The following is a 17166-nucleotide window of genomic DNA, read 5'->3' as shown; positions in this document are numbered from 1 at the left end:
TCTGAAAAGAAAAATTGCCTAAATTTTGGGACAAAATTGGTCGAAAATGTTAACTTTTTTCCTCAAAAACATCACCGAATTTTGCAAAACCTTTAAAAATTTGGGGTGTTTGAATAGTAATTGATGCTCCTCTTGCCTCTGGAGGACTTTCTGCGTTGTTTGGAGAAAAGTCAATTTTTGGCCAAATTTTGATAAAAATGTAAGGCTAACCCCTTGCCATTTTTTTCAATTTTGGCTGAAAAATTAATTTCTCCAAAACTTGCATGGAAGATGCCTAATGGACCCTAGAAGACATCCCGATTGGAGTTGATGACAGACGTGCTTCTGAAAAGAAAAATTTGCCTAAATTTTGGGACAAAATTGGTCGAATATGTTAACTTTTTACCTCAAAAATATCAATGAAATTTGCCTAAATCTTTAAAATTTGGGGTGTTTGAATAGTGATTGATGCTCCTCTTGCCTCTGAAGGACTTTTTGCGTTGTCTGAAGAAAGGCAATTTTTGGCCAAATTTTGATAAAAATGTAAGGCTAACCCCTTGCCATTTTTTTCAATTTTGGTTGAAAAATTAATTCCCCTAAAACTTGCATGGAAGATGCCTAATGGACCCTAGAAGACATCCCGATTCGATTTGATAACAGACGTGCTTCTGAAAAGAAAAAATTGCCTACATTTTGGGACAAACTTGGTCGAAAATGTTAACTTTTTTCCTCAAAAACATCACCGAATTTTGCAAAACCTTAAAAAATTTGGGGTGTTTGAATAGTAATTGATGCTCCTCTTGACTCTGGAGGACTTTCTGCGTTGTCTGGAGAAAAGTCAATTTTTGGCCAAATTTTGATAAAAATGTAAGGCTAACCCCTTGCCATTTTTTCAATTTTCACCGAAAAATGAATTTCCCTAAAATTTGCAAGGAAGATGCCTAATGGACCCTAGAAGACATTCCAATTCGTTTTGATGACAGACGTGCTCCTAAAAAGAAAAATCTGCCTAAATTTCGGGACAAAACGGTCGAAAATGTTAACTTTTTACCTCAAAAATATCAATGAAATTTGCCTCAATCTTTAAAATTTGGGGTGTTTGAATAGTGATTGATGCTCCTCTTGACTCTGAAGGACTTTTTGCGTTGTTTGGAGAAAAGTCAATTTTTGGCCAATTTTGATAAAAATGTAAGGCTAACCTCTTGCCATTTTTTTCAATTTTCACCAAAAAATGAATTTCCCTAAAATTTGCAAGGAAGATGCCTAATGGACCCTAGAAGACATTCCAATTCGTTTTGATGACAGACGTGCTCCTGAAAAGAAAAATCTGCCTAAATTTTGGGACAAAACGGTCGAAAATGTTAACTTTTTACCTCAAAAATATCAATGAAATTTGCCTCAATCTTTAAAATTTGGGGTGTTTGAATAGTGATTGATGCTCCTCTTGACTCTGAAGGACTTTTTGCGTTGTTTGGAGAAAAGTCAATTTTTGGCCAATTTTGATAAAAATGTAAGGCTAACCTCTTGCCATTTTTTTCAATTTTCACCAAAAAATGAATTTCCCTAAAATTTGCGAGGAAGATGCCTAATGGACCCTAGAAGACATTCCAATTCGTTTTGATGACAGACGTGCTCCTGAAAAGAAAAATCTGCCTAAATTTTGGGACAAAACGGTCGAAAATGTTAACTTTTTACCTCAAAAATATCAATGAAATTTGCCTCAATCTTTAAAATTTGGGGTGTTTGAATAGTGATTGATGCTCCTCTTGACTCTGAAGGACTTTTTGCGTTGTCTGGAGAAAAGTCAATTTTTGGCCAAATTTTGATAAAAATGTAAGGCTAACCCCTTGCCATTTTTTTCAATTTTCACCGAAAAATGAATTTCCCTAAAATTTGCATGGAAGATGCCTAATGGACCCTAGAAGACATTCCAATTCGTTTTGATGACAGACGTGCTCCTAAAAAGAAAAATCAGCCTAAATTTCGGGACAAAACGGTCGAAAATGTTAACTTTTTACCTCAAAAATATCAATGAAATTTGCCTCAATCTTTAAAATTTGGGGTGTTTGAATAGTGATTGATGCTCCTCTTGACTCTGAAGGACTTTTTGCGTTGTTTGGAGAAAAGTCAATTTTTGGCCAATTTTGATAAAAATGTAAGGCTAACCTCTTGCCATTTTTTTCAATTTTCACCAAAAAATGAATTTCCCTAAAATTTGCAAGGAAGATGCCTAATGGACCCTAGAAGACATTCCAATTCGTTTTGATGACAGACGTGCTCCTGAAAAGAAAAATCTGCCTAAATTTTGGGACAAAACGGTCGAAAATGTTAACTTTTTACCTCAAAAATATCAATGAAATTTGCCTCAATCTTTAAAATTTGGGGTGTTTGAATAGTGATTGATGCTCCTCTTGACTCTGAAGGACTTTTTGCGTTGTTTGGAGAAAAGTCAATTTTTGGCCAATTTTGATAAAAATGTAAGGCTAACCTCTTGCCATTTTTTTCAATTTTCACCAAAAAATGAATTTCCCTAAAATTTGCGAGGAAGATGCCTAATGGACCCTAGAAGACATTCCAATTCGTTTTGATGACAGACGTGCTCCTGAAAAGAAAAATCTGCCTAAATTTTGGGACAAAACGGTCGAAAATGTTAACTTTTTACCTCAAAAATATCAATGAAATTTGCCTCAATCTTTAAAATTTGGGGTGTTTGAATAGTGATTGATGCTCCTCTTGACTCTGAAGGACTTTTTGCGTTGTTTGGAGAAAAGTCAATTTTTTGGCCAAATTTTGATCAAAATGTAAGCCTAACCCCTTGCAATTTTTTCAATTTTGCCCAAATATGAATTTCCCTAAAACTTGCATGGAAGATGGCGAATGGAACCTAGAAGACATTCCAATTGGAGTTGATGACAGACGTGCTTCTGAAAAGAAAAATTTGCCTAAATTTTGGGACAAAATTGGTCGAAAATGTTAACTTTTTTCCTCATCAATATCAATGAAATTTGCCTCAATTTTTAAAATTTGGGGTGTTTGAATAGTGATTTATGCTCCTCTTGACTCTGAAGGACTTTTTGCGTTGTCTGGAGAAAAGTCAATTTTTGGCCAAATTTTGATAAAAATGTAAGGCTAACCCCTTGCCATTTTTTCAATTTTCACCGAAAAATGAATTTCCCTGAAACTTGCATGGAAGATGCCTAATGGACCCTAGAAGACATCCCAATTCGATTTGATAACAGACGTGCTTCTGAAAAGAAAAAATTGCCTAAATTTTGGGACAAAATTGGTCGCAAATTTTAACTTTTTTCCTCAAAAACATCACCGAATTTTGCCTAAACCTTTAAAAATTTGGGGTTTTTGAATAGTAATTGATGCTCCTCTTGACCCTGGAGGACTTTCTGCGTTGTTTGGAGAAAAGTCAATTTTTGGCCAAATTTTGATAAAAATGTAAGGCTAACCCCTTGCAATTTTTCAATTTGGCTGAAAAATGAATTTCCCTAAAACTTGCATGGAAGATGGCTCATGGACCCTAGAAGACATTCCAATTCGATTTGATGACAGACGTGCTCCTGAAAAGAAAAATTTGCCTACATTTCGGGACAAAACGGTCGAAAATGTTAACTTTTTACCTCAAAAATATGAATGAAATTTGCTTAAATCTTTAAAATTTGGGTATGTTTGAATAGTAATTGATGCTCCTCTTGCCTCTGAAGGACTTTTTGCGTTGTCTGGAGAAAAGTCAATTTTTGGCCAAATTTTGATAAAAATGTAAGGCTAAGGCCAAAAAAAAAAAAGTCTCCGGTTTCTGGTATGGAGCTTGTTTTTTTTTTTTTTTGGCTTCAAATCTCGGCTGATGACTGCAAATGGTGCCCGACTAAACTTAGTGCAAATATATGGGAGTCCAGAGAGGCCACATAAAGCTTATTCTCGATCATAACCCCATCTAAAAACACGTTAAAATTGTGCAGCAGCAGAATTCCAGTCAAACCAGTGAGTTTGGCGGTTTTGAGACATCATCTTTTATTGAAAAAAAAAACTTTTTGATTTTGCCGACGCGCATGGCTACGGCGACGCCGCGCATACCAGAAACCGGAGACTTTTTTTTTTGGCCTAACCCCTTGCCATTTTTTTTCAATTTTCACCGAAAAATAAATTTCCCTAAAACTTACATGGAAGATGGCTCATGGACCCTAGAAGACATTCCAATTCGATTTGATGACAGACGTGCTCCTGAAAAGAAAAATTTGCCTACATTTCGGGACAAAACGGTCGAAAATGTTAACTTTTTACCTCAAAAATATGAATGAAATTTGCTTAAATCTTTAAAATTTGGGTATGTTTGAATAGTAATTGATGCTCCTCTTGCCTCTGAAGGACTTTTTGCGTTGTCTGGAGAAAAGTCAATTTTTGGCCAAATTTTGATAAAAATGTAAGGCTAAGGCCAAAAAAAAAAAAGTCTCCGGTTTCTGGTATGGAGCTTTTTTTTTTTTTTTTTGGCTTCAAATCTCGGCTGATGACTGCAAATGGTGCCCGACTAAACTTAGTGCAAATATATGGGAGTCCAGAGAGGCCACATAAAGCTTATTCTCGATCATAACCCCATCTAAAAACACGTTAAAATTGTGCAGCAGCAGAATTCCAGTCAAACCAGTGAGTTTGGCGGTTTTGAGACATCATCTTTTATTGAAAAAAAAAACTTTTTGATTTTGCCGACGCGCATGGCTACGGCGACGCCGCGCATACCAGAAACCGGAGACTTTTTTTTTTGGCCTAACCCCTTGCCATTTTTTTTCAATTTTCACCGAAAAATAAATTTCCCTAAAACTTACATGGAAGATGCCTTATGCACCCTAGAAGACATTCGAATTCGATTTGATAACAGACGTGTTACTGAAAAGAAAAATGTGTCTACATTTCGGGACAAAATCGGTCGAAAATGATGTTAAGTTGTTAACTTTTTTTCCCTCAAAAACATCACTGAATTTTGCCAAAATCTTTAAAATTTGGGATTGTTTGAATAGTGATTGATGGTCTTCTTGCCTCTGAAGGACTTTTTGCGTTGTTTGGCGAAAAGTTAATTTTTTGCCAAATTTTGATAAAAATGTAAGGCTAACCCCTTGCAATTTTTTCAATTTTGGCTGAAAAATGAATTTCTCTTAAACTTGCATGGAAGATGCCTTATGGACCCTAGAAGACATTTCAATACGATTTGATGACAGACGTGCTTCTGAAAAGAAAAATTGCCTCAATTTTGAGATAAAATTGGTCGAAATGTTAACTTTTTACCTAAAAAATATCAATGAAATTTGCCTAAATCTTCAAAATTGGGGTGTTTGAATAGTGATTGATGCTCCTCTTGCCTCTGAAGGACTGTTTGTGTTGTTTAAAGAAAAGTCAATTTTTGGCCAAATTTCGATAAAAATGTAAGGCTATTAAACCCCTTGCCTTTTTTTTTAATTTTGGCTGAAAAATGAATTTCCCTAAAACTTGCATGGAAGATGCCTTATGGACCATAGAAGACTTTCCAATTCGATTTAATGACAGACGTGCTTCTGTACAGAAAATGTTGCCTAAGCTTTGGGACAAAATCGGTCGAAAATGTTAACTTTTTCGTCAAAAATATCAATGCTTTTGCCCAAATCTTTAAAATTTGGGGTGTTTGAATAGTGATTGATGCTCCTCTTGCCTCTGAAGGACCTTCTGCGTTGTTTGGAGAAAAGTCAATTTTTGGCCAAATTTTGATAAAAATGTAAGGCTAACCCCTTGCAATTTTTTTCGAAAAATTTTAAAAAAATGAAATTCCTTGAAACTTGCAGGGAAGATGCCCCAGGGTACCTAGATTGCATTTCAATGCATTTCTGGACAAATAGCCGAAAAATGAAATTTAGTGAAACTTTCAAGGAAGATGCCTACTAAGGGTACCTGGAATGCATTCCAATACAGGACAGATGTCCTTTTGAGAGTGAAATTTCGTCGAAAATATGGAGTAAAATCAATCCGAAAGTTTGTTTTTGCCAAACAAATCTACGATTTCTGCCAAAAGTCGATTCAGAATTGCTATTAACTTAAGTTTTTATCATGTTCGTGTGTGTATTCACAATACGCCAAATTGAACCCATTCATTAGTTTTAAGAGGTAATCATATACAATAGCACTGCCCAGCAAAAGTGACAGTCAGTAAGTGAGGTAAGTAAAGAGCGAACTCAAGGCCGACCCTCTGGGACCAGCAAAAGGGAACAAAATGTCAAACACTAAACACTGGCGTTCATTTATAATCGTTTATATTTCAAACTTTATTTCTGTCTCAAGGCACAAAACTATTACAATCTGTTTCTACTCGACCAAACGCATGCAAAGCACTACCATAATTTCCCCTAGGCCCTGTATGTCTGTTGTAAACACTAAGGAAATACAATTTGAACTACCATTTCTAACATCAAGAGTTAGTGTTATTCAGTTTGGGCCAAAAAATACAGCAAGTTCGGGCGTTTACTATATAGCTGACCACAGTTTGACTATTAAACTTAGCTTCAAGGAAGGATGGTTCGCCTATGAAGCACAGGGGAGCCAGGATTCAAAAGTTTCGAGATGACGTTCTGACCATCGTTTGACTGAAGGCGTTTGCGCATTGCTATTAGTGCGCAGGCGTGAGTTTCGTCACATATCAACCATTAGTCGACTAATAATGGTCCTCGCCCGAACTTGCTCCATGGTTAACAATGCATGCCATTGGATACAATTTCTGTAAAATGTAAAATATCCTAAAACCAGATTTAAATTTTTAGGGTTAAAAAGAAAAACACTACCAAAGGCAGGAATGTGATATGAACAAGGCACGATTGAAGAGTTGTTGTGCAAAAGTTTTGCATTTTGCAGAAATACAATCTGAATTTATCAAACTACACAATAAATTGTTACTTGTTTACCCAATTCATTCCATCTGAGTGCAATAAAAATTAATCAAAAGTTGAATAAAGAAATTGACTGTAGCGGGGTCTGAACCTAGGACCTCAGGAATATCGTTATAGTGCTCTACCAAGTGAGCTATCCAGCCCTATGTTGGCGGTTCCCCATTTTGTCGGTTCCCCATTTTGTCAATATCTTTATTCAAAGGGCACTAGTCGGAAGCCATAAACCCCTACATATGCCATGTAGCCAGGGATCGCGCCCAAAGTCACGATGCAAGCAACATCAGCAACGTTGCAAACCTGGGAAATAGCAAACGGGGTTCACTTTAATATTTTTATTACAATTTTTAAGAAAATGGCATAACTGAAATATGAAATAGATAATCAGTATCCACAATGACTGAATTCGCATCCGAAAAATGAAATTGTATAAAATTGTGGAAATGTGTGGTTTATAATGACTCCAAAAAAATTATGGGACAAATGAAAATGCTAACTCTCGTCATGAAAAATGACAGTTGGCATGACCAAATCGGTTTTTTTTGTCAAATCGAGAGTTACCTTGCCTCGGTATTTGGTGCAACTACAACTCAAATAATAATTACAAATTAAAAAAAACAACTCACAAAATATACAAACAAAAACTAATCCACACTTTTCAAATAAAACAAAATGGTTACTATGGCAACATGAACAATCACAAAACTAAAATGAAAAAGTGAAAGATGTGAAAGATATTTAATAGTTTTTTTCACAAAGCAATTCAAATCTTGTTTCGTTCCTGACTTTGGCATGCAACAGCAATCAAAATAGATTGGATGCAAAATAGAAACGATTCTCTTGACCTGTTTTTCATTGACTGAATGGAAGGAAATTCAACAAAATATGCTTTGTGATTTCCAAATGTGTAGCCTTTCTTTGTCCATTAGACAAAAATAGCAGAAATCGGGGGGAAAAATGTCATTTTGTTATTTGAAATGACACCTTAGGCAGGAATTGATGAAAACAGATGTAAAATAAGAATTCACAACATCAGATGCTTAAGTACAGACTTAAAAAACAAAAAATCAAATTTTTGTGTCGTAGATTTCAATTACAAGTGAATATTTAAAACAATGATTCCCTAGCCAAAAATATCAATCAAAAAATCTAATCAATCAATCACAGCCAAAATCTAATCAATCATAAAGATCTGCGTAAATGTTAAAAGACTATCATTTTCTATGGTACATGTAAATAAAGCACTGCTAAGGCAGCTTATAGAATTGTCCTTTTATTCATTAAAAATCTGGCACTTTTTGTAAACTTCAATTTCTGCAAAATCTGTGATATCAAGTCACTGTATCCATTAAATGCTAAAAATAGTTCCTCTGTCGGCATATTTATATTAGCAATTCCAAATCTACTTCTATTTTTTTCTTTTTAAATAAGCCACTATAGATTATACTGATATTATATTTCATCTATGAAACAATATTTGATTAAAGAAACCATATATTCTAGACTACTATTTCAAAAGTAAGAATCCTAAGAACACAAGGCTAACAAGATTGTCCCTTTTTTTTAACGCAATGCATTTTTTGCGTACAGTGTACTTTAAAAACAGCCACCATGCACGGATGAAATCTTACAAGATTGTTTCATTATTATAGAAAAAGGCACTCCATTACTCACCACACATGATACAGTCCTCAAATTCTCAAGCATGTTTTTTTTTTTTGGCCAAATGCAGCCAACAAAATAGAACATTTAGTATGGGAATTTTTTTAAAAGGCTTAATTTTTACAAGACTTTTCCAGTCAAATGCGTAAAGGCAGTTTAGAATTTGAGAAACGTGCCTTTAAGGTGATCTTCAGTGTGAATCATTTCTGAGAGTGAGCCAATGTTTAGAAGGGCCAAGTGTTCCGACGTTCAAAACATTTCTTGGACAACGTTAGCATTTTTTCTAAACATGTCACAAGTGGTGGAGGATCTATAGGCCCTCATCAAACCTTCCTTGTCCCGTGTCCACCTTAAGCCTTCAATGTAAAGCTTAGTGTTCAAAGTATCTCAGCACAACTTATATAATTATTGGATTGCTTGAATCATCCAACTTATATAATTACTGGATTGCTTGAATCATCCAACTTATATAATTACTGGATTGCTTGAATCATCCAAAGTAGAAAGATGAAACGGCAGCTACAGACGAGTAATAAAAATGGACTTTTGGATTTTGGGTACAAGTCCCAAAACGAGCTGTTTTGAAAATGAGAGGAAGGGAACATGAATCAACAAGCAGCGCGAGATACACGGGGTCACACAACAGTACAGGGAGTGGAGAAAAGGTTGAAATATCCGACTCCTGACGGATGGTTAGATGGACAGACCAACAGACAGAATCGGACTCATCAGGGAATGGATCGGTGAGAAAGACACTAGGGCTGTGACGCTGTGAAAGACAGCTGGGAAAACAATCAAGTTTCCCAATTTTTCGTCACATCCTTGATACAAGCTTTAGAGCGTATTTAAAAAAAAATATTAGCAGGGAAAGGAATTTTTCAGAAAGCACAAACTGAAGTACAGGCACACTCAAATGTTTCTGGACTCCCAGAAAGGGACAAAGATACTCCAAAAATCTGCTGAGAAATCAGCTAATCTGTCAGCTCAACCTACAAGATAACTCTTTGCCTTTACGTGAGACTGCTGAATATAAACACCGCCCTCTTGTGATACAACTCATTAAACATACAATAATAAAATCAGCCTTATCAAAACAATGCCAGCCAGTCAGTCAGGTCTCTTGACTCGACCTTTGAATATTGACCACCGTGTGTACAGGCATCAGACTTAAGACACAAAGTTTAAGCCTGCAGTTAGCCAAACGCTTCGCAAAAATGTAACATGCAAATAATCAGTCTCTTTTCTTAACGTTAAACTTACCATTCAATTCTAGACCACAACCGTCACTCTTCTATTTTCCTGCCTCTATATCTAACATTTCCTATTTTGAAACCTGAGCGATTTTCTAAGTTCAACTAAAATTTGTATGTCATGCACTTATATTTACTGTAATTTCCACCACACACTACCCCCCAAAAAAACCTATGACAAAAAAATATAATGGGCACAAATTCCCATTGCTTTTTGAATATTTCCATTTTCAAAATTGTGAGTCGGATCTCAGGAAAATAAAGGTGCATTTGATTAGACATGCATGAAATTTTAGAAAATGACAATATTCAGTACCAAAAAGCATGTATTTTTACCAATAAAAAAAAATTAACTGAAAAAACTTCTGCAGCCGTGCATTCAAACGTTCATCCTTACGAAACAGTAGTTATCAATAAGGCTATATTTGTTTAATTTTTCAATTCAAGAATTCAAAATACTCTGACACCTCTTATTAACACACAAACTAATATTCCAGGAAACAAAAACTCTGTATTAACAAATCTTAAAATTACGAAATCAATATGCAATAGACTTGTTTATAAATTATCTATAATGAGCAGTCTTCCCTTGAGGAAACCAAAAACAATTGCAGCTTTTTCTCCAAACATTCGGTTGAATTTAATATTCTCTAAAACTACAGCGTCAGAAATAATACATCGGTTTTGAGAAGTTTTAATTACAACCTAACCTTTTTTCTTGACAGCTCGAAAAAAATGTCTAGAAAAGCTTGTTTCCCTTTCGCAAGTTGGTTCTTTTCCATGCTGGTAACTTGACGTAAGCTTCAAACTTCATCTTAAAGACTTTCTCAAAGTCAGCAGCGGATAAATAATACTAAACAAAAAGGGGAAAAAAGGACACAACCACAATATGAAACACAGTGAACATTACAAACAAATGTTACAATAATAATAAAAAATGTTTCCACAATAATAATAAAAATTGTTTCACTATTTCGAAGTTTGACCCGGAAAAAAAAATCAAATTCTTTAAATCTGGCAATACAAAGAGTGTTCACTTTTGAATAAGACATCAAATGAAAAAAATCTAGCATGTTTAGTTAGGGAATATTTACTGTAAATTGATTGGTGGCCCAACAGAAGAAACCCAAAATTGCAGATTTTTTTTCATAGGATTACAGACACCCAAAAAAGAAACAAAGTAGAGTTTTTTTTATTAGAATATGGCATAAATATTAAAATAAGTTTTTTAAAGTTGAACAACGAAATTGACTGGCGCAGGGTTTGAACCTGCAACCTCCGGATTGCCGTTCCGGTGCTCTACCAACTGAGCTATCCAGCCCTTTGTTGATGGTTCTCCAATTTGTCAATGTCTTTGTTCAAGGGGCTCTAACCAGAAATTATAAAATTGTTATGTGAAAAAATATCAATTTGTTGAAGAGCAGGGAAAAAGCAAATTGAATTTTAAAAAAAAGGGCTTCTGAGTTTTTTCCAGAGAATATACAGGTCCATCTGTTCGTAACAAATTTTTCTTTTCCCAAGAAAGGTCAAGTTGAAAAATCCCTGATTTTTACAATTTTTAAAGGGCCACTCCTTCACCCATGACAGGTTCCCGAGGGGCGGGGCTTAACTCCTTACCTCCTTCTTGCTGGAGTCCACACCGTCAGGAAGCTCTTGAGCTTGCAGCTTCTCCAGTGGGTACTTGGGAAGGGAGTTGAAGTCTTCACCATCATCCTTCTTAGGGATCTAGTTGGAAAAGAAGGAGAGGGAGGGGGTTGAAGAATATTCAAAGTGAACAAAAACTGATATTTACTGACAAATTACAATGTATGCTTTCAGATGGAATGTGATGAAAACAGAACTGGTTGATTGTCACATCGAGATTCAGGAAATGAAAGGCACCGAGTCATATCTGCTCTGTTAAGTTACACTGTAGATTTCAAGAATCATTGGCTGGTTGATCAGGGGTAATAGTCATGAAAGTCTTTACTCTCCAGTGCTAGTTGATCATTAATTTGTTGCAGACAGAATTTAATGAGAGTTGGAAAGAGCTCATTAAAAGCTTCGATTGGAGACTAGATTTTCAGGATGATCGGAGGCCATAGTAATGAAGCACTCAGAGCCTTCAATGCTATTGTATAGCTTCAGCAGGTTCCTAGAGAACCACAACTGCGGTTCAAATTATCTCAGGGACTTGGTGTCTTTTACGTTCAGTTCTGGCTTACAAATGACAGATTCAGACAGTGCACGAGCTCAGGGGCCTAAACTTATATATGTGTTTGGCAGGTATTAAACAAGTACGTTTAAAACCAACTAGGGCCCTGGCTGCTGATAATGGCCCAAGCCCAAGGCGAGGGCCATTATCCTCGTCCAGGCCCCTTGCCAGTTTTAAACGTTCATAAACACCTTTCATAAATACCTTTCGGTCAAAAAGTCAAAACAAGTAAAAAAATCACAAATTTCCAACGATTTTGTTCAACAATTATACTTCATGTTTTGTGAAACACCCCTCTGCCCATGTCTATGGTATGTGCCTGATGCGCGTAGCACTAAAAATCTCCATTATATGGAGATTGGCACACACGGTGGCACAGACTGCGCGATGTGGCACAGAACACAGCGGTGTTTTACCGGCGGTTTAAAACCACCCACGTGACGGGCTCTCTACCAAAAGAAATGGGTAAAATGTCTCAGGTATTTATGAATTATAAATAACACACTCATCTCCATACTACACAGGCAGAAATAACTCTTGCCTACACCTGCTACCTTTGGCCTATGAACTAGACTTTTAACCAATCCGGTGACCACAATAAGAAAACACTACCGGGGTGGCACTTACACACCTGCCATAGTTACTCTCAAATTTGAAAAAAATCAACAAAATGTTCGACCCTCGGATCAAAAACTAGTGAGAAATCTCAAAGAGGCAAGGCAATTCAAGTAAAGTTCTTTCAATCAAAGCAATATTTTCCTGCTCTTTTGAATTCAGGATACGTTTCTCTCAACAAATCAAAAATTGGAAAGAGAGACACTTTATTTTGATGCAGTTGTCATAGAAACCTACCTCATCAATTCTCACCATGACGGGAGCCGACTGCGGGGTTAGAGTTAACAAACACCAACAAACAGATGCAGAACAAAAAAAGAGGATTAATAGAACAAGCAAAAACACAATGCAAAACAGAAGTTAGAAAAGCGGGCTGCGGGGAAAGGTTTTTCAAGCTAATTGATTCCATATGTTAAATGTAAGAAAGATCCCTCGAATGGTTTCTTTAAATCTTGAGTCCATAAAACACATTTTCCTGAGAACCAAAAATTGTGCCTAAAATACAATGTACTGATCTGATTGATAAGTAACAAATTGTAAGAAAAAAACCAAAAGAAAAAAAGGAAAATTAGCACTAAATCAAATGTTTTTTTTTTAATTAAAATTTTAAATTAAAAATTAAAAAAAAAATGGTTTTTTAAAATTATCCACAAATTAGTGAATAATTTTGCAAGCTTTTGACTTCTGGAAAAACATCTCCCCCTGTGAAATTTCATGAATTTACATGTAAAAGTTAATGCACTGCAATGTGTTCAATTTAATGCAGGACAATTTGGCACACAATTGATGGCACAACATTTCAACAGTCGTTTGCCAAAAAGATGGAAAACTTGAGACAAACATTTCAATCTTCAATGTGGGCATAGGTAACACATGCACAATTTTCTTCCTGTTGTGGTGTGCATTTAAGGGTAGTACAGGAACCGGTTACCCTACACGGGTACCTGTAAATAGAACCCAACCCCAAAACTCAAATCCTGGAAGTTGTCTGAAGGGCTCTCTAGCTTTACGGTGTAAACTGCAACTTTTGTCGCGCGTTAAAATGCGCATAAACATGACATCTGTTTTGGTTTTCCATGTAGCCTAGTTTTCATTTTGAAAATATCCCACAAATGGCATTTAAAACCTTTTCTTTTTCATTGTCTGAGAAGTTTCTTGTTGTTGGTTACGGTTACCCTATCCCATAATCTGGAACCGGTTCCCGACATCAGCGGCCTGGTTCACGGGTACCCGGTCCGATGTAAACCCCTAGCATTAGTCATATTTAATGTTATATTAAATGATTTTTGTGAGTAAAAAATAAATTAAACCTAAAGTTTTTGAGAAAAAAATTCAGGCAACATCTCAATTATACATTAATTCACTACCCTTGCAGCATGACAAACATCAATCTTGAGTTATATGCAACCATGCATTGGGTTAACAATTAAACATGCTTCCATCAAGTCACAATATTCTATGGTATTCTAATGTCTCTACTAATGATCAAAACTATGACAAACAGTGATGCCTTGAGTAATTTTTAATGTTATGGTTTGTCTGATGACATGAACAGATTGACTACTATGATATGGAAAACGTCCACGAAGCAAAATCGAACATGGGCAACTCCACTCCAAAGTGGAAATGGCTGAAAAGTGGAACATTTATGAAATCTTCAGAACTACAAGTGTCACAACCTCCAATGCGGTATCAAATTAAAGCGGACCACAGGAACTTTCATTTGAGTGGTGAGCCAGTGAAAAGGAATACATGGTCAAATGTACTTTTTGTGACAAAATTGGATTAGGAGCTGAAATTATGGATTTTAGGAAGTCCTTTTGGCGACTTGTTTTCACATGCAAAATGCAAGTGTTATTGTGACTTTTTTTTTAAGGCAGAGAGAAAGATTCATAGATTATGCCAAAAGAGGTTTTTTATATTTTGATTATAAGTTTCTTACTTGTATTTAACTTGTACCAAAGATGGGCGCAAAGACTGCAACGTGAGTTGCCGTAACGCGAATTACTGAAATATATATCCCCCTAGAGATCTCATGATTGATTATGTTTTAATCCTTGTTATTGCCGCATATGACTTACACCCTAATTATGTAAGGATACTAAAAAAGATTCTTGAAACAGTGCACAGTATGCAGAAAGTTCCAAATGCAAGAGTATTTCAATTTTTGCGAGGTGTCCTTTTTTTGTGACTCAAGCTACCGATAAAAAACCTCTTGCCAAATGCCAACAGAAACTTAATTTGTTGGCCTCTTTTTTGTACTTTAGTTGCTTAACTTCTAGGGATCTCCTGTGAGAAAAAAACCACCCTAAATGCTCTGACTTTATAGAATAACAGCACAGAGTTGACAGAAGACCCCCGTTTAATGTAACACAAGTTACCATGGAATTACCCAAATACTAACGCATGAACAAATGGGTTTAATAGCCTCAACGTTATATCGATATCACTTGACGTGAACTCCTCTTGACATGTTCACCCCTTTGACTTACAAAAGACATTCATGAAAAAGGACGGGGAAAGAAAAGCAGAAGTAAGATTAGAATTTTGGCGGAGAGAAATTACAGAAACATGTAACAGATGTGATAGGTCAGGACCATGGCATGCGTTATGATTCAACAAAGTATTAGCAACATGGACACAGCGACAACAAACACAAATTACATTCACAAAAGCTGTTAGATGGAAATTATTCAGACTGAAAAGATGTGACGAAAGCTATAGTACAGTACAGGGTGAGTCAAAAAAGCGAAACCCAATTGTCAGCAATATTTTTTAGTGAAATTATGCATTTAGCACTTTGAAAATCTAAAGCCAAATTGAAAAGCGTATTTTAGTACAAGAATCATTCAAATCACTCATGTACTTTTCAAGTTACAGAATTTTAAACGCAACCACTGTTTTAAAGTTCTGTCCACAGATCGCAAAAAAAAGTGTGCGTTTTTTCAGCAAAACGAAAACAATTCACACACATCCCTATGTGATTTGTTTTCGTTTTGCTGAAAGAACACTTACCTTCTTGTTATCCGTGGACAGAACTCTAAAACGGTGATTGTGTTTAGAATTCCATAACTTGAAAAGTACATGAGTGATTTGAATGATTCTTGTACTAAAAGAAAGCCTATGAATTGGGCTTTCGTATCCTAGATTTTGAAAGTGCTACATGCAGAACTTCACTAAAACAATGGTCCTGATAATTGGGTTTCACTTTTTTGACTCACCCTGTACACACATGGTGGTGTCTTTAAGTCTTACCTTGCAATCTACAGAATGACTCCATTCTAGATGATGACATGCACCATATCACACTCACATGACACAAATTCTCAAAAATCGATAGTTTCTAGCAAATGATAATTAATGGATCGCAGCAATGAAACTTTCCAAAAACTACCTGGGATGTTGCCTCGTGCTCAACTGCCCTGACGAAGGGAGTTGGTGATGGCTAATCTCTTTTCACATTATGTGAAGCGTTCTGGCAAAATGGCACAGAACTGGGCAGAGTTTGTGGGTATTAGGAAAGAGAATGACATTCTCCTTACAGCGCTGTTTGTTGCACTTCAATCGGACATTCTGTTCACAAGTTATGACAGTTCAAAGTTCGCATATATCGACATGTCAAAAAAGCAAAGCGAGAAAAAGTCCTTTGAGCTTTTGACTGTTTTGTAGTCGTGATAATGAAAATGGAAATTGTTTTTCCCTAAAAACACTTTTATTCCCAATTTTCACAGTTTCTTTAAAATATGTGAAGTCGACGTACCAACAATCAAAAATATCAATAAATCTGAAATTTAAAAAAAAAATTTTTTTTTTTGGCATTTTCCCCCACTACGGCCCGTGCCCAGTTCTGTCTCATTTTGCCAAAATGCCCCACATAATTGTGAAGAAAATGCAAAGCATTGTGGGTAGTTCACCACGACGATCAATACATGTGCCGTGACTGCCGTCTGTGCACAAGCTTTGTGCATGCAGCATTGCTAACCCTTGGTCACTGATTGGACAAAAAATGTATCCAATCAGAGCTCAAAGAAACTAGCCATCACCGGCAGCCTTGGAAAAGGACAGCGAGCACAAATGAACGAGTGTGTCTGAAGTCTGACAAATGAGGGCGCTGTTCAGCTGATGGATGACTACCGGAGAGCCCGTGAATCGGGCCGATGATGCGATAAATTGTTTGTCCAATATCTTACCGCGATAGCAATCTTCTCGTTTTCCTTCTTAGCCTGCGCCTTCATGTCGTCCAAGTTAGGCAGCTCCTGTTATAACAAAGAAAATACCCACATTTCAATTATGAAGAATTCGCTTGGACAATCCTCACAGCATACCAGGCTTTGTCCAATATAATTTCAAGCAGTTGTTTAAATAACGGTTTTGGTAAGCTGTAAAGCACAACACAGAGCATGCTTACTTTGATTGAAGACGCAGAATTTGCTCAAAATAATGAGATGATAGTTCTTGTTTAAATGCACATAGCATCAGTACGTCCAGGCCCTGAAACATGCTTAACGATTAAGATAATTGTTTCTGTCGTTAGCACAACTTTGCTGCTAACCGTTAG

At 36.1% G+C, this 17166-nt stretch overlaps 1 protein-coding gene and 1 non-coding gene across 3 annotated transcripts in view; both read right to left on the bottom strand.

The window, feature by feature from the left end:
- Nucleotides 1-6243: 6243 nt before the first annotated feature.
- The window catches only part of LOC119742524 (advillin-like), a 55532-nt gene continuing 44609 nt past the window's right edge, over nt 6244-17166 (bottom strand). The window contains exons 21-24 of one of the 2 annotated variants that reach the window (XM_038218483.1): nt 16799-16864; nt 12846-12875; nt 11417-11524; nt 6244-10652 (exon numbers count right to left, since the gene is read on the bottom strand). In XM_038218483.1, coding sequence (XP_038074411.1) covers nt 10539-10652; nt 11417-11524; nt 12846-12875; nt 16799-16864 — 318 coding nt within the window. In that variant the 3' untranslated portion in view covers nt 6244-10538. The remainder of the gene's footprint in view (nt 10653-11416; nt 11525-12845; nt 12876-16798; nt 16865-17166) is intronic. The other variant, XM_038218484.1, reaches the window with a different exon arrangement.
- Nucleotides 11048-11120, bottom strand: Trnaa-ggc. The gene has a single exon. It is a non-coding gene; the product is annotated as a tRNA-Ala (tRNA).

This window comes from Patiria miniata, unplaced genomic scaffold (genome assembly GCF_015706575.1).
Source record: "Patiria miniata isolate m_02_andy unplaced genomic scaffold, ASM1570657v1 HiC_scaffold_6, whole genome shotgun sequence".
In the NCBI taxonomy this organism is placed as follows: domain Eukaryota; kingdom Metazoa; phylum Echinodermata; class Asteroidea; order Valvatida; family Asterinidae; genus Patiria; species Patiria miniata.
This window is presented reverse-complemented; position numbering and strand designations above follow the sequence as displayed.